Below are 22,992 nucleotides of genomic sequence, written 5' to 3'. Positions count from 1 at the left end.
TCAAAATCTGCACTCAAAATCACAAATGAGCATTGCCTTTTATACTAATCATTACATTAAAATAAGCCCAGAAAACAGCCTGATGCCGAAACCCAACATATTTTGTTCAACTTTTTCAACAGATTGATTGGTAAGAAACTCCACAACATAAGCCCAAAATAAGCCCAAGAAACCCAACTAATTTTGTTTTCTGTGTCAGCATGATATGTTTGGTTGTTTCAAATCACCATAGAATGTTCAAATCACAAACAATAGAATAGAACATCATAAATGTTTTAATATTATCAACGAGGTTGTTACATTATGTAGCATATCTATTATAAATAGCTTCAAACCCGCCTTAAACTAAGCACTATTCTCCAATTTTGTGACCAAATCAGAGGAAAAAAAAAAAGTAAAAATATGGGTTCAGAAGACACTCTAAAGCTTCCGGTAATCGACTTCACTCATCTGAAACCGGAAGTCAAAAACTCTAATTGGGAGACAGTAAAATCTGAAGTGCACAAGGCACTAGTAGAGTATGGTTGCTTTGAAGCAATTTTTGATAGGGTTCCTTTAGACCTCAGAAAAGCCTTGTTTGGTTCACTTCAAGAACTCTTTGATCTTCCTCTGCAAACAAAGATACTCAATGTTTCTAAGAAACCTTATCATGGTTATGTTGGACAATATCCTATGATTCCACTCTTTGAAAGCATGGGCATTGATGATGCAATTGTTCATGAGAAAGTAGAGAGCATGACCAACATCATGTGGCCTAATGGAAACGCAAGTTTTAGGCATGACTCAAACTCTTTATTTTTAGTTCGTCGTTCCGTCGCGATTTTGGTTATAACAATCAAATTTTATTGCATTTGAGTTTTAACTTTTGTTTGTGTTTTTGATTTGGCAGCAAAACTATACAATCCTTTTCTGGGCAGCTATCAGAGTTGGATGAGATTGTTAGGAAGATGGTTTTGGAGAGCTTAGGTGTTGAGAAGTACTTGGAGGAGCACATGAACTCAACCAATTATCTCCTTAGGGTTATGAAATACAAAGGCCCTCAAACCAGTGACACAAAGCTAGGCCTCAGCACACACTCAGATAAGAACATAGTGACCATTTTGTACCAAAATGAAGTGCAGGGCTTAGAGGTTTTGACCAAAGATGGAAAATGGATAAGCCACAAGCCTTCACCTCACACTTTTGTTGTCATGATTGGTGACTCTCTCCATGTAAATTCTGTTCATCTCTTGCCATTTAAACAACATAAATCATGCCACACAGAAATCATTATCAGTCTGACTTCAGATATGGCTAAAAAATTTTGGATTTTTTATTGAGTTTTTTATAATACTTTTTTGTTTAGTCTCTACAATACATTGATACTATATATTAAAAGATGTTTAATATATTTCAAAGCATCAAAACCCTAAACCTTAAATCCTAAACCGTAAAAGACTCGGCAGAGAAACCGTACTCTATTGCATACTCCTGTTGGATACACTATTTTTACTCAAATTTGGAATCACTGGATCATGATGAAAATGTATTAATTGTTTGCATGAATTTTGCAGGCATGGTCAAATGGGAGGTTGCATTCACCATTTCACAGAGTGATGATGAGTGGAAATGAGGCAAGATATTCTGCAGGGTTGTTCTCTATTCCGAAAGGAGGGAGCATAATAAAAGCACCAGAGGAACTTGTGGATGAGGAACACCCTCTGCTTTTTAAACCCTTTGATCATGTTGAGTTCCTCAAGTATTACTACACTGAAGAAGGACAGAGAGACCAGTTTGCACTGCATACTTACTGTGGTATCTGAGCACCCATTGCGTTATACCTCTATTTTGTCGTGGAATTTAGATTTCTTATCGGATATTTTTGTGTTGTTTTTCTGTTGTGTCTTGAAATTATATTGATGACACGGATATTGTTGTTTTAAAATATATTAAAAAGACACAACAGAGTACAATATCAAAAAATTTAATGAAGAATCTGAACTTTATGTTTGTGTTGTGTGTTCTGATGTTTCCTTTGCAATTTACCTTAATAAAACCTTGCTGTTAGGTGTGTTGTCTTTGAAACTTGAAAGGCACAGCCTCACATTACTGATTTGGTGATTTTAATCAACCTTTGATGGTTCTCATTTTAACGCAAGATTGAAACATTTTAGGAGTAGTTATTGATTGATGTAGCATCACTTGAAAGAATAAAAGAAAAATTAAATAAATTATTTTTATTTATTAAAAGATAAAATTTTGTCCAATTAAAAAATTTTCACTAAAAACAAAGTTACTGAATGATATATCCTCTTAATATGATCATATAGATAAAAAGGTTAACTACTATTTTTTTATTATTCTTCAAATATATATATTAAGTTTTCTTATTTATGTTTTTAGACAAGGCAATATTGTTTATTTATTTATTTATTTGATTTATTTTCTTTCATCATTCTTCTTTTTTATATAATATTAATAATGATGATTTTATTAATTCAATATTATACTTTAAGAAATTGGTAATATCACTGAATATTACAATGCATTAAAAAGATTCTATGATATAGACTGATAGGATTGTATATCATTGATATATCACTGAATATTACAATGCATTAAAAAGAAGAAGAAGAAAAAAAGTGACATGATTTAGGTATTTGGAGTTATTCCAAATGCAATTAAATAATAGACCCACAGATTCGTCTCCATCATCTTGATAAGATCAATCATAAACAATATTCTATGTAGGCCTCAGATACACATGAAGTATAAACCAGTCATTTTTAACTTGAAAAGACAGTGATCAAATGAAACATTTCATGCTCCTTATGATTTTTTAATTCTTCTGCCACCCAACAATAATACTTCTGAAAAAATCATCATAGATTTTCTGCTCCTATGGTGGGATCACAAAAGAAAAAGAATACACAGACCCTCCTCCTCCTTACAATGTGTGTTCACATATCATAATTTCTTCCTTCTAACAATGCCACTTTGGACTTCATATCACACTCTCATTTACTTGATGAAACATCTGCATGTCTTGTTAGAATACTCTTATTCCACAATATCATCATGTCAGGTTCTGATACTATGTTAGAAGTGGATTTTAACTCTAATTCAATCCTACAAAACCGATTTGTAAGGTGAGGATTGCACCTACTTATATATTATAAAATTGTTTTATCTCTAGCCGATATGGAACTTCCAACAAAGACACAACAAAGAAATTCAAGAAAGAATCAAAATTTTGATGTGACGGAGTTGGTTTTGAAATATCGGCTAACAGACAACCTTAAACGTGGTATTTGACAAAACCAAAGTCCTGATTTGGTTTATTGGAGAGAGAGAAAACGGTGCATTGATATATATAGTTAGTGTTAATTGCATTATGATGGTTACAAATCATGTCAGTTGCAGTATATAGTAGTGATTTCTAAAAGCATCGTGCTTGAAACACAAAAACATAAGCCACACAAAGAGTAACCAATTATTTGTTTCAAGTTTTTGCTGTCCTTTGCTTTTTTGCACTTCAATCATTTCCATGATGGAGTCCTTTAAACTACCTTACCATATAATCATAGCACGCCACAAAACACTTTCTTTTTTCTCAAAAACTTTCCTTCTGTTAGGTTTATAGGATTTCATCAGAGGGAGAAACAACACCAATGAGACCTAAGTCCAACTACATTAGACATTGACATTACTCTCAACTCAAAACCTTAAGACAATAAGTTTATGGGTCTTTATTCTTATATAGTATTCGACTTTCTCATTTCTAGTCAATATGGAACTTAGACTCACACTTAAATTCCTAACACCTTCCTATGCTTCAAGCATTGCTACTAATATATTACACAAAAACAACTGAGAAAGTATGCTCTAAAATCTGCATTATTTAGCAGTCTAAAGTGAGTGAAATGTGTGGGTTATATATATATATAAAATTCAGCAAGCATATATTGGGTGTTGTGAATCCAAGTGTAAATCTAAGTTTCACATCGAGTAAAAATGAGAAAGTTGAACACCATATAAAGATAAAGATTCATAAACTTATCACATAAAAATTTTTCATGTGATCATCTCTCGAAAGACTCAACATTCAAAACTATAATAATTAATTAGCATTTGGTACGTGTTTTGTTTAGTACTTTTCTGTATTCGCACTATCTCATCCATGTGCATAAACTGACAATGGACCATCTTGAACTTTAGTTTTGTGATGTCGCATGTAAAACACAAATGTTGAGACACTGGAAAAAAATCAAGCTTATATCTTCCTATTGTGTCAAATAATTGTGGACCATTTCTTTTTAATCAAGTAACTAATATATAGTGCCAATCTAATCTGTTATAAGTTCTTTTGTCCCTTTTGTCTCTATCAGATGGAATGGTTCGCTCATAATTTGGTGAAACACTTCACATCATAACTATCTCGCTTTATTGCCAATAAGATATATATGATCAATAATGTATTTTCTGATAACAAAATTCTACAATGTTTAGAAATATAGTCTACAATGTTTATTGCCAAAATATTATAGTGAGAAAGAAAACAATGATATAGTAAATATATTACTAAATTTAAAGGATTAGTATAACTTAGTAATTAGAGACTAAATTCAAGTTCAAATTTGAAGTAGTTAAATGCTAATTTAGTTTTGGAGATTAATTCAATAGCTAATTCAGAAACTTATTCAATAATTGAAAAATAAATCGTTAACATTTAAAATAATTTATAGATCAGTCAATATAATAACTAAATACTTGTTGTCTTTTATATTAGTTTTTATTTAATGACTTATTTTAGTAAAATAATATAAAACACAAACTCTACTATTGTTTTGTGTAGGAATTGAAACCTAGATTTAACCCTTGTAAAGAAATATACATGAACGAGTTTATGCAATAATAATAACGCTAAATTTGAAAAGAACAACTATAAACAAGATAATTGTAAAGGTTCTTAAGTAAAAAATAAAATAAAAATGAACCATGTACTAAGATCTATCATACAGTACTAAAAAAACCTATATTTCCTGCCAATTTTATTTTGAAAATTTTTTCGTAGTAAATACTTATAAAATTTGTTGAAAAAAAATTGCAAGAAATTGCTATCAATTTTCTTATAAAATATTTGTATAAAACACTTTTTGCAACAAATTTTGTAAAAAATACTTGCAAATTTTATAATTTTGTAAAAAATAATTATCCACGAAAAAACTATCTGGTAATTAAAATTCTTAAAAAAATGGCAGAAAAAAGATAAAATTTTTTAACAAATTTACAAGAAAAAAATTCTATATAATGTGAGAATTTATAGTAAAAATGCATGTACTAAGAAGGGTGGAGGGACTCTGAATTATTGAATGTTTTATGATACATCAAAGTATAATTGAGTCCATTGCTTTCAGCTTCTAAGATGTCAGATTTTTTTTAAAAATATTTAATTTGTTTTATTTTTATTCAATGGAAAAATTAAATTCAGACTTCTCTTTTAAATCAGTCATATTTATTTTTATTTTTTCCAACTTTCTTGTTGATTATAGTATACCCTAACCACCAAACCAGATTCCATTTAAGCAAACAACGGTTTTTCGGAATTTTTATTTTATAACTTTTTTTTTTTCTTTTTGCCTTTTATGGCTAGTACAAGATTTGACCAAGAAGGGTCAAAAAGTTCATGGCCATAGGCTATGGGTTATGGGCTAAGGGCTATGGGCTAATGCTATGTATCTAGCCCAATTGAAAGTCGTTGTTTTGATCCTCCTTTACATCAAATAAACCGTTAACAGAGGACGAAATCCTAACCGCGGAGAGAGCCTTATTAAAATGCTTTGCTTTGGTGCCAAGGTACTCGTTCCAACTCACCGATCGATAAAGACAGGGCCTACCTGGGCCTACCAATTTTTCATTTGGACTAATCTCCACGTTTGTTGGGGGCCCATATAGATAAGCAACCGAGAACCTTTGCCAGCTCCGGTTCACCCGCACCCGGTGGAGCACACTCGGGTACAACCCGTTCGACAAAATGTGGAGCAGATCGCCAATGTTGATCACCAGCCCTCCGGCAAGCGGCGGAACCGCCACCCACCCTTCACCGTCCTTCAGAACCTGAAGCCCACTCACGTTGTTTTGGTGCAGAATCGTGAGCAGCGTGGAGTCCGTGTGGGCCGCCAGACCCATGGCCCGGTCGGGATCCGGGCAACTCGGGTAAGAATTCCAATGTAAGGCCGCGCAAGCCCCGTTGAACTCTCCTCTCGGCCCGGCCCATTTAATGTCTTCCTTCGAAATACCGAGCGAAGCCAACACAAGACACATTAGCTTCGCCGCTAATTTTTTCATGGCTGCTTCATATTCCTTCACAATCTCACTGCAAAATTATTAAAAAACGAAGCTTTAGAAAATATTAAACTTTCTCATACGACACTGTTTACAACATTTATCAGTTTTTTTTCTTTTTCTCTCTGAATCACGTCTTTTTTCTTTCAAAATAAAAAAAAAAATTTATGTAAGTTAATAAAACTTAATTACACATATGTTGTTGATGTGGACCACCTAAGATATATATAATGTTGGAAGTGAAGTTTAGGTTTGAAGAAAACGAGAATGGGAAGCAAGTGGGTCCTTGGCTGTCGTTATAGTGATCTTTGCTAACTGCATTACGCTGAGAAAAATGGGGTTCTAACTTTGCGTAGTGGAACCTTCACCACAAATTTCAGAAAACCCTCTCTTTTCAAACCAGACTTATAGAAGAAAAACATATATAAATATATATATATATATATATATATATATATATATTAGAAATCCAAGTGTGAGTCTAAGTCTCACATTAGATTGAAACGAGAAAGTAGAGTATTATATAAGAATAAAGATCCATTGTCTTAAAATTTTTGGTTGAGAGTGGTGTAAATGTGTGGTTGGGTTCAGTTCTTATTGATATTTGTTCTTCTTAATGAATCTTTTCTGTAAACTTATCAAGTATTATCAGAACCGATGAATTTAAGAGATTGAGTAAGTGTGTTAGGGTTATTTGATAATATTGTGGGTTTACGTACCAGTATTTAGCATGGTCTTGGGGCCAGAGTTGGAGAAAAAGGTGGAGAGGGGAATCGAGAATGGTGAAGCATTCAGACCACATGAGTTTGGGGAAGAAGGAGGAGATGCGAGCGCGGCCGTAGCCGGAGACGCCGTCGGGGGAGCGAGCGGCTTTGAGCTTCTGGTGAAGAGGAAGAGAGAACAAGGCAAGACAAGCTCTCTGAATGTCGGTGAAGAGCTTCATGGGGACGCCATGGTTAACAACTTGGAACACTCCCCATGTTCTGCATGCATGCCCTATCAGCTTTACAGCATTAGGCTCCTTCAAATCGATCACAGGAACACTCTTGTCATTTGTATCAGCATAAGCATCGGAATCTTGTTGTGTCCATGCGTAAGAATCTGGGAGATATTGTTGCAGAGAGTTGAAATCAGAGTGGTGCTTGTGGTGAAGGTACACAGGGTGAGTTCGAAAAGCTTCGGAGAGTGAAGGCATGGTGGAAGAAGAAACAGAAGTGTTGTGTTGTGTTAGTGAAAGATATGTTGAGAAAGAATGAAGATTGAAGAGGGTATATATAGAGAACGGTGAAGAAGATGCCGACAATTTTCCTTAATGTTAACATAAGATAACCAGACAGACATGCAGAGTAATTTGATTTTCGATTTTCATGTTCTTTTTTGTGCCACTCATGATGCCTCTGTATCCCTCTTTTTTCTCTTTTTCTTATGTCATATCTTTCAAATACAGTTAATTAATACATATTGTTTCAAAATATTAATGAGCATCAGAATCTTATATTTTGACAAAACTTTCTATCAATAAATAAATTCAATTTATCATCACTGTAGTAAACATGGCATTGACATCTTATTTACTAATTATTATTTTTAAAATTAAATAAAGAAGGATTTCATAAAAGTTATTTCCTTTACTATATCTGTGTAGTTTTCCTGTAACACTTTGATTTTCTATTGTCAACCATGTTATATATTGGGGGTGCATCGAGAAATTGGTTAAATATTATATATTTTTGCTGACTACAAAACTATTTGTAAGATTAAACTTCTGAAATTTTTTCATCGTCTTTTTTATCACTAAATATATCTAATTTAATATTAAAAAATTTAAAATATATATATATATATATATATATATATATATATATATATATATATATATATATATATATATATATATATATATATATATATATATATTAGTTTGATAAACACTAAAAACATATATATCAACCTTAAGGTTTATATTTAGTTTTTTACTATTTTTTTTTTGTCATTCATTTTTTTAAGATAGGCATTAAAGATAAAGACCTCATTTTCATCCAAAAATGAATTTGTGAATTTGATTTTTATACATATTTATTTCGTCTTACTTATTTTTACTTAATATATAGAACATAAATTTTCACATGAAATCATGACAAAATTGTTATAATGTAAAGACTAGAAAAAATAGTTATGTTAAAAAAAATATTAAATAAGAATCATATATATATATATATATATATATATATATATATATATATATATATATATATATCAACTTCCATGAGAATTTGCATATTAAATATTATATTGAGTTTTTTTTATTTTATTTTAGCTTGTGTGAGACTTATAAATTAGACTTTCACAAGTTGATATGCATCACGATCAATTATATCATCTTTGCCTAAAAAAATAATTAATCCTTAAACATAAAGGCAGAATTATTTATGAATATTATTTTCGTATAGAAATAATTATTTTTTGCATATTTCAGATGCATAATAAAAAAAGAGTATGTGCAAGTACCAAAGAGGGACGGACAAGGGAAGACATGGACAAGAGAAAGAACAAAAGAAAAGGCAAAGGAAAGGTTAAACATAGTACATAGTAGTTAACAATACGGCAAAGAGAAGGCAAAATTACAAAAATAATATTAAAAATATTCTTTTATATGATTTTGTTTTCAAGGTTAAATATGTTCTTAGTTCCTTAATTTTTAGTGAAAATTGAAATTAGTTCATTTTTACAATTTTGAACTAATTTAGTCTCTCATCTTTACAAACTAATTGAGTGAATCTAGTCCTTTCAACCAAACTTTGTTAATTTTATTTGACGTTTTAAACGCGTTTCTCAGCTAACATTGAATCGAGAATGAATTAAACTATAAAAACTACTCAAATCATAGAATATGTTTGAAGCGTCAAATAAACTTAACAAATTTTGGTTAAAAGAACTAAATACACGTATTTCTAAAGTTAGGAGACTAAATTAATCCAAAATTTTGAATAAAAACTAATTCCAATTTTCACTAAAAGTTAAGGAAAAAAAAAATTAACCCTTCCTTTTATCATATTATATTTAAAAAAAAAATCTTTCTTTAAGCAAAGGATTTCAACAAAGAAGAGGGTCCCTTCTTCTATACATGTGCCTCTGTCTTGAAATATAAAAATAAAAAATAAAAAAATATTAATTCCATTTTAACTTGGATTTTTGTGATCCTTCCCCATCACTATAGGACAATATATATAGGGCCATTTGAGTGGTTACCATCATCACTACAAAGTAAATAACAGTAATATACACCAAACTACTTCTTCTATGTGACATCATACCAACCTGTGTAAGTATTCTTTTTATAAATATTTTAAATGTGTTGTTAATTTTAAACAAAATCACCAGCTTTCATTTTCAGTCTCTAAAAATATCATATTTAATGTTTTTGTTTCTATTTCACAAAAGGTTTAACTAGTATTTTAAGCAATCCAATTACATTATTTAGATATTAGTGTAAAAAAAATGAAATTCAATCATTTATTATTATAGAAAAATATGAGTAACTTTTTTCTTAATTAAGTTTTAACTTCTTATAAATTTGAGTATTTTTAATTAAGTTTATGTTATTTTTTTTCATCATTTTATTTTACATACACTATCATTTTATACTAATCATATAAAACTTTACATGAAAAACAAAGAAACAATATGACTCGATTAAAAAATAATTTATTGATATTCGATTGAAAAATATAAAAATTTAAATAAAAAAATTAATAAGAAGTCAATTAAAAATATTGAAATTTATAACAAATTAAAACTTAATTAATCTTAAATTTTTTTAAGAGATTAATATAATTTTTCTGTACAACACAAACCCCACTAATTATTTTTGGTGAAAAAAAGGATTTACTTACAAAAGAAGAAAAAAAATCTGTCCCAATAACTTGTGTCTCCAAAAAATACTTTTTTAGTTAATAAACTTCTTTAGTTTATAAAATATCGCACATCATTCATCATACACATACTTTAATTTTGTTCTCACACTACACATGCAAAGTTATGCATTGGCTGAATAATTCATCAGTTTTTTTTTTTCGAACTTAATTTTAAGTGAGATGTGAAATATGCGCGTAGCATTATCTTTTTTTAAGACTCTGCTTAGTTTAGATAGAATAAAAGAATAACGCATATTTTTATGACTTCAGGTCAATTTGAAACTAGGCAGAAAGCAGATTTATGACTTCGGTTCACACACGAGGTGAAAAGCCGTTTCTTTTTTTTTCGTCCTAATATATTTCAGTTTAGGATCCGATAAAGAATATGAAAAACAACCGTTGCCAAATCTCCTTCATGCACCGGTGATTACAGTATTTTTTTTTTCTTTTCTTTTTTTAAAATAATCACTTTATTAGAAAAAAAAAAGTATGTATTTATTTCATCAAAAATAATGAAAATCTAAAGATAATATAAAATTAAATTTAAAATTAAATTCTAGTATAAATAATATTGTTTTCATAAATCAGTTTGTCCTTTAAAAAAAACAATATATGAGTAAAATATTTGGGATCACAAAGACTTTAAAAAATAGAAAATGATGAAGTGTTAATGATAAGAGTGAAGTTTTGGTTTGTTATTATGTGATTGGAGTTTTGTTTTCCCTGTTCCATGTCCCTCTAGTTGGCCTATTGATATTTGACATCAGCAATGGTTTCATAACAGTACAACAATTTTCTGTGTTGTCCCCATATCTTATCACCAATCTTAATGCTTCTTTTCATTCACAAAAACACACCACTAACTCTAATATTTTCTGTGTACTTCTTCTATTATTCAAAATATATAGATGAAGATGAACATTGATGTTTCAAAATATAAGAAAATATCAATATAGATATATATTTTTAATGTTTAGTACAGGATAATATCGAAAAATTCAATAAAGAATCTTGATTTGTCTTATATTATACAAAAGAAAATAATATTTTATAATAAAAAAGATTCATATTTATTGTCTTAAAATTGTGTTAGAGATAACATTAATTCTTTATACAAACTAAGGTTTCACTAGTGTTATATGTTTTTATAAAGACACGTTAAAAATTTAAGTGTGAGTTTAAGTCTTACGTTGAGTAAAAATAAGAAAGTTGAATATCATGTAAGGACGAAGACTCAAAAATCTATTGCCTTAAAATTTTAGAGTAAAAGTTGTGTTAATATTTTATGTGTGGATTTGACTTATGTTCCAAAAGACCCAACAAAATCTATCAATAATATAAGTTTGATAATTTTTCTTTGTGACAAAATATAAATGAAAATATTATTATTATCTTTGATTTTATTTTATTTTTTGAGTTGTAGTATATTTGTTATCCCTTTCATCATTAATAAATAATCTAATTATTTAAGATGAATTTAAATATATATATATATATATATATATATATATATATATATAATGAGATATTATTGTGGATGAAAAATGTTGGTAAGTTGTTACTAATAATGGACAACGTTGATGGCACTTCTCCGATAATTTGTAATTGGTCGTATTACATAACATGGAATCGTGTATTCACATCATCACACATGATATTCATATACTATTCTTCACTTTTTGTGTGCACAACCATATATTCGGAAATTACTGTGTAAATAAAGTATTAAATATTTTTACAACTTTTCCCCATCAAAATACTTTATAAATATAAAAGAAGGACTACAAATATTTATAATAATTGAATGAAAAAAATTGTTGAAATAAAAAGGTATTCTTCTGTTTTTTTTAAGTATAATTATTTATCTTTTTTCTTAAATTTGTAAGAGACAAACGAAAAATTGAAATTATATATACAATTTAATTTATTATAAATTATAGTATAAAAAGTTTGACATAACAAAAAGTTTATTCAAAAAAAAAAAATATATATATATATATATATATATATATATATGGTCTAAAATATAATTAGATATAATCAAAACACATTCGAATGTATATTTTTAAAATTAATAGAAACTTGTAAGAGAGGTACTAGAACTTATTTAAATTTTGACTAGAATCCATATTGTCAGATATTCATGTATTGAATAGATACAACACGAAAGCAATCAATCATATAAAATATGAGTTAATTAAAACTAAATTAATTAACAACTAAAATTAATTACATTTTATTTTATGATATGTTTCAACATATCATACCATAATCATCTTTTTACATTATAAATTTATAACAAATCTAAGCATAGTAGACCATGGATATAGATAATAACAATAGATAGGTGTGGGAAGACTTTTAGTAAATATGTTCTACCATATACAACATTTAAATCACTTCAAGACTAAAATCATCAACAATTATAAAAATCAAGAATTAAGATGAGTTTAATATTCAACTAAAATCCATATATAACATATCGAGTATCAAATACACCACAAATTATTGAGGTATATCCTGATAATATGATTAAACATTACAATAGATGAAAAAATAAAGGTATAAATACACATTTGGTACCCGAACTTTAGGAATGTTCAATTTGGTACCCCAATTTTCTAAAAAGATTCAATTTGGTCCTCTCCGTTAAGTTGGAGTTAACACCGTGTCCGTACAGGACACATGTCAAGCCATGAAATTTTTATTTTTTTTTCAAAAAAATTAATTTTTTTTCCAAAAATTTATAAACTGCCACGTGTTAGCTTATCATCGTGCCACGTGGCAGCTTACAATCATGACACGTGGCAGTGTAATATTTGTTTTCAATTTAGTACCCCAATTTAATTTTTTGGTTCAATTTAGTACCCCAATTTTTTAAAATCATCCAATTTTGTCATCTTCCATTTGAGACCAAATTAATAAATAAGCTTAATTACAACCTATATATACATGTTACAATAACTTTTTCTAATATATACATCAAATCATTTCACCTAAATACTTAAATTATTTTATTTTTTACATTTTAACCTTTGTAATTTTTTATACATGAAATTTATTACACTTGTTATGATTAAAATAATTTGAATATTTAGGTGTAGTGATTTGATGTATAAATTCAAAACAATTATTTTAACATGTTTATATAAGTTATAATTAAGCTTATTTACTAATTTGGTCTCAATTAGGAAAGGACGAAATTGGATCATTTTAAAAAATTTGGGTACTAAATTGAACCAAAAATTTAAATTAGGGTACTAAATTGAAAATAACTATTACACTGTCACATGTCATGATTGTAAGCTGCCACGTGGCACGATGATAAACTGACACGTGGCAATTTTTAAATTTTTGGAAAAAAAAATTCATTTTTTTTAAAAAAAATAATTTAAAAAAAAATAATAATTTTTTTTTGAAAAAAAAATAAAAATAAAAATAAAGATTTCATGGCTTGACATGTGTCCTGTACGGACACGGTGTTAACTCCAACTTAACGGAGATGATCAAATTGAATCTCTTTAGAAAATTGGGGTACCAAATTGAACATTCCTAAAGTTCGGGTACCAAATTGAACTTTCCGAAAAAGTTTGGGTACCAAATGTGTATTTATACCAAAAAATAAATTCAAAAAACAATAAATTTCATCATGACATGTTCCAACTCATAATTTTGATATTGTTTTGGTACAGGAACCAAACACATATCTCCAACACTTAAATTGTCCTTAAAGTCATTTTGTACAACTTTCCACCTTTCGCTCTCTCGTTCTTTCTCCCATTTCTTCTGGCCTTCACCCGCTCGGTTGTCCAGACGATTGAGGTACCTGTATATAAAGTTTCGATGCATGCTTAAGTCAGTTCAAGTCTGTTCGGGTAAATGCAATTAATGATGTAATAAATGCGAAGTAAAAGTTCTCATCAACTTACCTTGAACTTCTATTTATAGTTTTTGACATGGGCCCGTGATTAAGGTTTTCTTAATCATGCCCCAATTGCTTTTTAAACTTGATTACGGACTTGTATTACTTTAATTTACTGATTTAGTTTTGTTGCAGCCGCCGACCGGAGGGCCGTGCGGCCTGGCGGAGGTCTCCATAATTGTAGAGACAAAGTTCAATTGGAATGAACGGCAAAGGTTGTCCGGCCGCAAACTCCCTTAAATCACTCCGGAAATATTGCAACATCAACAACCCAAGGAAGCCGGTAGCCGACGACCTTCGGCCACTTGTCTTTGGACCGCCTAATCGATGGTCTGGCTAAGGATGACAATAGGTCATACAGTATATATATATATATATATATATATATATATATATATATATATATATATATATATATATATATATATATATATATATATATATTTTAAATTTTATCACAAGAAAAGTCATACATATTTATTGATCGCATCGTCTATCAAATTCAATGTATTATCATCGTATATATAACTTAGCTATCAATGTGAATAAATGAGTTTATTAGATTAAAATTATGGTATATTATTGTAATGATAGTGAAGATGCGCGTGCATAGGAATTAAGATTATGATCAGTATGCATCAACTTTATTTATTTGGAAAGGGGAACAAAAAGAAAGTCGGCATGTCCTAGGGGTATAATTGAACACAAGAAATTTTCATTCTACAACGCGACAAAATATAATGCCTTTATTTTATTCTTTTTTTTTTTACCTTCTTTCCTCATATCCTACACTAACTCAATATTTTCCTTAATTCCAAAATCTTAAACGCATGTCAAATTAATATTTTATTTATGTATTTACTCTTTTATCTAATATTTAAAATTTTAAAATATAATATATCTCTTATGTTCGAATCTTGAAAACACAGATTTATTTCAAAACTCATGAATATTTGAATAAATTTTATTGTGAACAGTTAAATACAGTTAATTAAGTTTGTCTAGTTAATTAATTGTTGTCGATTTTCCTTCACCTAAACCACTGGAAGCATGTACGACATGACTTCGTGGCACATCAATCCAATGTAAGAGGAAGATTGAGTTCACTATGTATTTCAAAACTCACAATTTAGTAAATCAAACACTCACATCAATCCAATTTTTGACATTATTGAAAAAAATAAAACAACTTAACAAATATATATATATATATATATATATATATATATATATATATATTTTAAAGGAGTAAAATATTTTATGTGTTATGTTTATTATATTTGTAACAATATTATGGCAACATTAAAAAAAATGTTTACATAATTCTATTTCAAAGTTTGTATTTTTATTTTAGATTAAATATGTTTTTGTCTTTCAAACAGTGAATTTTGGAATTAGTCCATCTTCGAAACTTTATACAAATTTAGTCTTTTATCTTTATAAATGCGTAAATTTAGTCATTTTTATCAATTTATCAATTTTTGTTAAGTTTATTTGATATTTTAAATGTATTTTATAATAATATTTGAGTTAACATTGAAGCAAAAATGTGTCAAACGGTGTGAATAATTCAAATACTATCATTAAATGCATTTGAAACGTCAGATAAACTTAACACAATTTGGTTGAAATGACTAAATTTACGTATTTTCAAGGATAAAGAACTAAATTGATCAAAAGTTTTGAAGAGAGACTAATTACAAATTTCAATGAAACTTGAGGAACCAGAAACATATTTAAACATTTTATTTTTCACTAATTTATACACCCACACCAAATTGCATCAAAAAGGCATTTTCAATATATTTGAAAAAAAAAGTATATATATATATATATATATATATATATATATATATATATATATATATTTTGTGCCAATATTGGCAAACTCTTTTCTAAAATAAATATTTGTAATTGTCGAGAAAGGAACTATTGGTTATCCTGTTATAAATTTCAGAAAGGCTTTTATAACAGTTGATAGTAAAAATCTCCTCCCACAAAATCTTATTTATTTACGTTTTTGAAACTTATTTTATACTGTTGCTAATACAGAAGGTCAATTGCAAACCGTGGAAAAAAAGAAAAAAAAAAGAGGTCGCATGTCTTAAGAGCAAACAATTTCTGATTTAATAGTAAACAATTTCTGATTTAATAGTTTAATAATAATAATTAATACCATTTCATAGACTTTATTTTTATTCAACCCGATGACGTGACATTTAGACTTTTCTTAAACCACTTCCTACATTAAACACTATAGATTTTAGTAAGTAGATAATATTTTTAATGAATTTAGAAAAGTTTGTGATATTATTTTAAAATATGATTTTTGTAATTATATAAATATATATACCTTAGACGTGGGTGGCATTTCCGTTTGCACTGTACAGAGAAAACGCAATAAAAAAATTTGTGAGTCGTACAGTGTCTGACTTTAGAGAAGCCCACCCCACTTTGTTTATCTTTTTCTTTATTTGCAATTGCAAAGCTAATCATTTTCATTAAGAAAATATTCAACATAAATATAAACTCCATTTTCATGTCACCTTCTTCTGTCGCATTCTTTCTTCTCTCATTCAACTATGCAACTAATGCTACTGTTAAACATATGTAATTACACTTATGTCTCATTATTTACGGCATGCAAATAAAACTCAATTAATAACCAATGATATAATTGTCTTATCAGTGCAAAAAAAAAAAAAATAAGCTGCTCCACGAATAAATATCAAACATATATATATATATATATATATATATATATATATATATATATATATATATATATATATACTCACACGATGGGTTTATATATTTTTTCACGTATGTGTTGTGATTTTAGACATTGAAAGATTGTGATTCTATATGATTATATGATATTAGTCTTACACATATAAGAGATTTAACCCCACTTTTACTCAAAAACCTTAAGGCAATAGTGTGTTATGGGTTTTTATTCTTATATAGTATTTAACTTTGTCTATTTTATCTAATGTAGGACTTTGACTCACACTTGGACTATTCCTAACTATTTTCCATCAGGGGTGAGTCTCTTTGTTTTCATATTATATATATATATATATATATATATATATATATATATATATATATATATATATATATATATATATATATATATATAATGTAGGACTTTGACTCACACTTGGACTATTCCTAACTATTTTCCATCAGGGGTGAGTCTCTTTGTTTTCATATTATATATATATATATATATATATATATATATATATATATATATATATATATATATATATATATATATATATATATATATATATATATATATATATATAAGGCAAATTCGATGTCTCTTAAAAAATATCTTGTTCTTAGATCTCTTCACCTGGATTTACTCAAAATGTGTCATGTGTAATAATTGAAAGTATATGATGTTATTATTGTTTCTTCGTCTAGGTCTTCTCGTCGTCCACAAAAACTCTAACAACTCAACCATGTTAGGAATCCAAGTGTGATTCTAAGTCCTACATTGGCTAGAAATGAGAAAGTAGAGCACTATATAAGAATAAAGACCCATAAACCCATTGCCCTAAGGTTTTGGGTTGAGAGTGGTGTCAGTGTCTTATGTGGTTAGGCTCAGATCTCATTGGTGTTGTTCTCTCCAATGATACTCCCTCCTGTAAAACCTGACAAATGATATCAGAGCTGATGGTTAAAACCGGCTTAGACGAGTGCAGGTCCCTGTATGTCAATGTCTTATGTGGTTAGGCTTAGATCTCATTGGTGTTGTTCTCCCCAGTGATACCCCTCCTGTAAAACCTGACAAACCATCACTTTCAATTTCAGTCGGATCGAATTCAACCAAATTTTAGTCGTGGTCAACTTAATCGAATTCAACAAATTTTAGTAGGAGCCTACTCAACCAAATTAGGTCGAATTTAAAGCAGGGATGGCTAAGTCAAATTTCGAAAAATTCCGGTTAGAACAAACTTGGTCAAATTTTCAAATTCTAATAAATCAATCTGTCTCGATCTTCTGTATGAACTGATCCTTCTCAACCTTTGACTTATGTACTACTATGTGTTTCATCAATAAAATAATTTTGAGTTATTGAATAGTTGACAGAACTGTAACCGTAAATGTTAATTTTTTAAAACTAAACTATTCAATTTACTTTTTATTGTAAATATATTTTTAGAATAATATAGTTAATTTTGTTCACCTATTTTATTGTGATTTAAAATAGTGTCACATCCAATAACATTTGGAATTATCACACCTCACATGGGGTAAATCCATGTAAAAAAAAACAACAAAACATATTTTTTTCTAAAAAGTAATGAAAACATTCGGTTATATGTAAACCTAATTAAGAACCTTGTGACTGAAGTATATATATACGTGACGAGCCAAGGCAGAGTAATTATAGAAAATCACTTTAGTCATTTTCAAGTTATGGTAACATATTGAAAAGACTTTGCTACAGTGAGGCCTTGGAAAAAAATGGTGAATAACTTTTTCTTTTTCAACATATGACCTAACCACAAAGAGTGCTATCACACTGGATCTGCAAGCACAAAAGAACAAATATTCAGAAGTGCATGACAACGTTATATAACTTCACGTTCCATAAATATTTTGTTTAGCATTGAACCTAAAAAGGTTTTATAATTCTTAATCTTTTTTAGAAAAGTGATATTTGAGGTCAGTGACGAGTTTGGATTCTCTATTAATTTTTTTGGTGTTATTTTCTGCTGAGTATTAAAATATACTGTGTTGATATTTTAAATATCTATTTAATATATTTTAAAATATTAAAAATAGTGATAATAAATGTATTATGAAAACAAGGTAAAAAAATAGAAAAAAAAATCAACAGAGAATCTAAATTCGTTAGTGACCCTATAATGCATGAATGGTGAAAGATTATTTGAAGAAGAAGGTGGAAACGATGCAAGTGCCGTCGGCCCTCTCATTTCAAAGGAAAAAACATGATAATGCTTGCTAGATAATCCACTTTCACATCACTTCACCAAATTCTATAAATTTTTTAGGTATTTCAGGATATGCCAGATCACGAAATTTTCAAAACAAGAGACAAACTTTTCTCTTGTTTCATTCAACTTGAAAAAAATGGGAAACACCACCACAATAGTAAAAGAGCAATGCATACAAGTTACTTACAACTTGATCATACCAAATATTCGGGGAGCCTCATATATAACTCCAAGAGAGTTATATGATAATAAATATATTATAATTCACTTTAATTATATTGTAATAAATATATAAAATAAAATAAAAAAATAAAACATTTTAAAGTGACTCAATTTATTTAATCTACCAATTTATGGTAGATCAAATCAGGTTACAAAATTTTTGAATTATACTAACAAATTACTTAAGTTAAATTAATTCATTTTTAGTTTAATTTGTGATGAGTTAATCAGTATGATGTATTGTTATACACTTTTAAAAAAGAATATTATTCATTTCTTCTTTCCTCGTCGACCACTGTGACTCAAATGACGCAAAAAATTCAAACTAAAAAAGGTGAAGGGTCGATGGTGCATATAATTTTGGCAATCAATTATAATTTATAAATTTGACTAATTAGAAAAGTTACATATTTAACTATCAAGGTTTTTGCAATCAAGAAAATTAATTTATAAATTGGTTACTAAACATCGACTACCAAGTAGCTACCAAAAGAATTATTTTCTATATTAGTCTCTAATTAATTAATGATTTAATTATCAAGGTTTTGACTATCAAAAAAATTAGTTTATAAATTGATCACTAAACATTCGCTATCAAGGTTTTGACTACCGGAGGAATTAATTTTTAAATTAATCTCTAATTACTTAGTGACTAATTTAGCAATCAATTATAATGTTTTATTCATAATAGTGACTATTTTAGTAACTAATAATTTTTTAATTTGTAAATTAATATCTAAATTGGTCGTTGTGACTAACAATAGATGTGACAAAATGGATTAGGCCCAACAAGCCACCTTGTCAACCTGTTTTAAAAGGAACGAGTTGAATTGAAGATTTAAATCCGTCAACTTATTCTAGCTACGCCCTTCCAGCCCGTCAATTTGACAGGCCAAAATACAAGTCGGTTCGTCCGTTGACACATTTTTAAAAAGTAAAATTAAAGAAAAAATTAATTTTTTATATTATATTTTTTAAAAGTGTAAATATATAATAGTATTGTAATTTAAATCATTAATACCTATAAATTAAGTTTTAATTTTTAATATAATAAAATAATTTAACATGTAAATTTAATAAATATTTTGATTTATCTAATTAAAAATATTAACCGATGAATTAAAAGGTTAAAAAATATTTTATTTAATTAAATATGTTTTTAATATTAATTATATATATATATATATATAAACAAATTTATATGTATATACTTTCTCCTTAAATTTTTCATAAAATATACTTATTTTCTTTATGTTTAATTAGTGAAAGCGCATATGTACTTATTTTTTATGATGATAATTGAGGTTACTCTAAGATGAACCCAAATAGAAATTTTAAATTTATCATACATAATAATAACAATCCAAAACAAAAGAACAATGTAAAAAACTTTGAAGATATTTTCTGCACTTTGGTCTTCCCTTTTAAATCCATAGTTCAAATATTAATGCTAGTATCAACATGGCTGGCACATGAAGCCCTCTTATGCAACGCAGCGTTTCACCTGACCCTGCCATGCACACAAAATGAAGAAGATAACTTCTGCATTCTTTTACTCACTCAACCAATTTCATTATTAGAATTTATTAAAAAAAATAAAAAAATTAATTATAAATGATCATTTTTTCACAATAAAAGAAAATATATTCTGACAGAACCTGCAGTCGGAGAAGTGGGAGGAGAGGCACTAGTCCCTGATTTTTCCGGCGGTGGCTGAGTTTCGTTAGGTGATGAGTCAAACCCTAGATGAAATCCCTCACAATCCCCTCCTAAAGTGCCTGCATTATACATATTTAATTTACTTTCATTAAAATATTTTTGAACAATTATTTTCGTTAATGTGAATTGTTTAGAATTAATATATCAGTCCAATTTTCATATTAAATAACATAAAAAGTAAACAGAGAGCTAAATAGTTCCTAAAATTTTTCATAAAATTCAAATATGTTATTGTTTCAAATTTTGATACAATTTAAACTATAAATTTTAAAAACAAGTAAATATAATCTTTCACACTTAAATGTATTATTTTTTTTGTAAGTATTACGATATTTTAGACTAATGTTTTAGTTGATTATATTATTTTACATATTTCATTTCAAATATCACTTTAGAACATCGTAAATAAAATTAAAATTGGTGGATTAAGAAGACTACGTCCATTTATTTTAAATTTCGGAATATACAGAAATAGAGATAAATTCTAATTTTGTAACCAGTAAAAAAACTGGATTCCAAATCTAATAACTAGAAACATTTGGATTAAATGTAGTATTTAGATAGGTGTGATTTAGGTTTAGTTGGTGTTAATCAATTGAATTAAAGAACCAAATTCTAAGGTCATGAATTGGAATAAAAATTCACCCTTTATTAACCCAAATCAAATGAAGATAGATAGGTTACACAAACAGAACAAAGTCACCTTCTTTTTGAACATGTTGAAACAAGTATGAAAGAGCAATAGAAGGAAAAACTAAGCAAAATGAGATAAGAGAAAAGCAATTTACACTTCTTAATGCAAATCAGCTTTGGATCGTCGAGTAGATTGGCTGAGCCTTCATTGCACTTACACCTAAAATCAGAGCCATTACTCTCACAAGTTCCATCCCCACACAAATTCAACAAACAAGCTGCATACAAATCAAAGTGTGCATGTCTTATTTCACATTTTGTTCTGCAAAACGTTAAACAAGAGAGGCACTTAATGAATTTAACAAAACTATTCTATGAGCTTACGATCATTCACTGTTGTAGGTGGAGAAGAAGGGAGTGACGAAGAACCATTGCCACAGTTTAAATCAACAGTACCTGCACCTTTCATCTCAGCAAATATACCCTTTTGTTCGAATCATGAATGGAATCAAATTTCAATTTTCTTGCATATGCTATGTGATAAAGTCACTTCCTTTGAATTGGTTTCATGGATTAGTTTCATGCAAGAACCATTAAAAAATAGACTTTATGTCTAATTCAATTTCACAAAATAGAGTATATAAGTGAACGTAAATCTCATCTTACATAGATTTTGTAAGATTAAGTTAGACTTAAAATTAATTTTTTAAAGTTAACATCAAAGTGAGAATAATTAAAATGATGCATGACTCACAATTGGGAAGAGCACATGGTGGTAATTGGAAAGAACCAATGTTAGGCTTCTTCCAACCAGAATCACAATCGCATCTGAAACCGAGTAAATCGGAGGAAGAAAGGTGACATGTTCCTTTCCCACAATATACTAAATCGCATACATTAAAAATATCTGCACAAACATAAACATCACATGAACAAAATAGATTCATAATAAAAATTAATAGAATTAATGGTAAAATTGGAAGAGCAGAGAAGGGATTAAGTATATACTTAATCTTAGGTTGGATATTAACTGTGTGGAAGTAGCAGAGACTTCACATGTGAAGAAGAGGGGATACAAAGAAAGAAGAGCCAAACTTGTCCATATGAATATTCCCATTGGGAAGAGAAGAGGGAAATTAGTATTAAGCCTTGTGAAATCTTCTTCTTCTTCTTTGGGTTTCTATTATTTGTCTCAAGCTATTTAATAACCATAGTTGAGTGAAAGTTTTTGTAATTAAAAAATATAGCCCACGCAAATTCTATATTTCAAACAATTTTTGGT

General features: G+C 28.4%; 2 protein-coding genes and 1 pseudogene across 3 annotated transcripts; 1 reads left to right on the top strand and 2 right to left on the bottom strand.

Moving 5' to 3' along the window:
* The first annotated feature begins 365 nt into the window (after positions 1-365).
* Positions 366-2,071, top strand: LOC114166499 (putative 2-oxoglutarate-dependent dioxygenase AOP1). Its single transcript, XM_028051242.2, has 3 exons — positions 366-776; positions 890-1,211; positions 1,554-2,071. The coding sequence occupies exons 1-3, from the start codon at positions 403-405 to the stop codon at positions 1,800-1,802; spliced, it is 945 nt and encodes a 314-aa protein (XP_027907043.1). The 5' UTR covers positions 366-402; the 3' UTR covers positions 1,803-2,071.
* A 3,506-nt stretch (positions 2,072-5,577) lies between these two features.
* On the bottom strand, positions 5,578-7,589 carry LOC114167448 (gibberellin 3-beta-dioxygenase 1-like). Its single transcript, XM_028052543.2, has 2 exons — positions 7,044-7,589; positions 5,578-6,355 (listed from the first exon to the last, which is right to left on the bottom strand). Exons 1-2 carry the CDS (start codon positions 7,517-7,519, stop codon positions 5,719-5,721), a joined length of 1,113 nt encoding a protein of 370 aa, XP_027908344.1. The 5' UTR covers positions 7,520-7,589; the 3' UTR covers positions 5,578-5,718.
* Positions 7,590-20,763: 13,174 nt separating this feature from the next.
* On the bottom strand, positions 20,764-22,956 carry LOC114166180 (uncharacterized; annotated as a pseudogene). The gene is made up of 6 exons (XR_003599864.2): positions 22,719-22,956; positions 22,465-22,617; positions 22,095-22,166; positions 21,866-21,988; positions 21,017-21,136; positions 20,764-20,868 (listed from the first exon to the last, which is right to left on the bottom strand). The product of XR_003599864.2 is annotated as an uncharacterized LOC114166180 (transcript).
* Positions 22,957-22,992: the final 36 nt, after the last annotated feature.

Source organism: Vigna unguiculata, chromosome 10 (genome assembly GCF_037176805.1).
Source record: "Vigna unguiculata cultivar grain cowpea cultivar isolate G323 ecotype 2 chromosome 10, ASM3717680v1, whole genome shotgun sequence".
NCBI lineage: Eukaryota > Viridiplantae > Streptophyta > Magnoliopsida > Fabales > Fabaceae > Vigna > Vigna unguiculata.
Note: the sequence above shows the minus strand (reverse complement) of the source record. Positions and strands in the feature narration are given on the sequence as shown.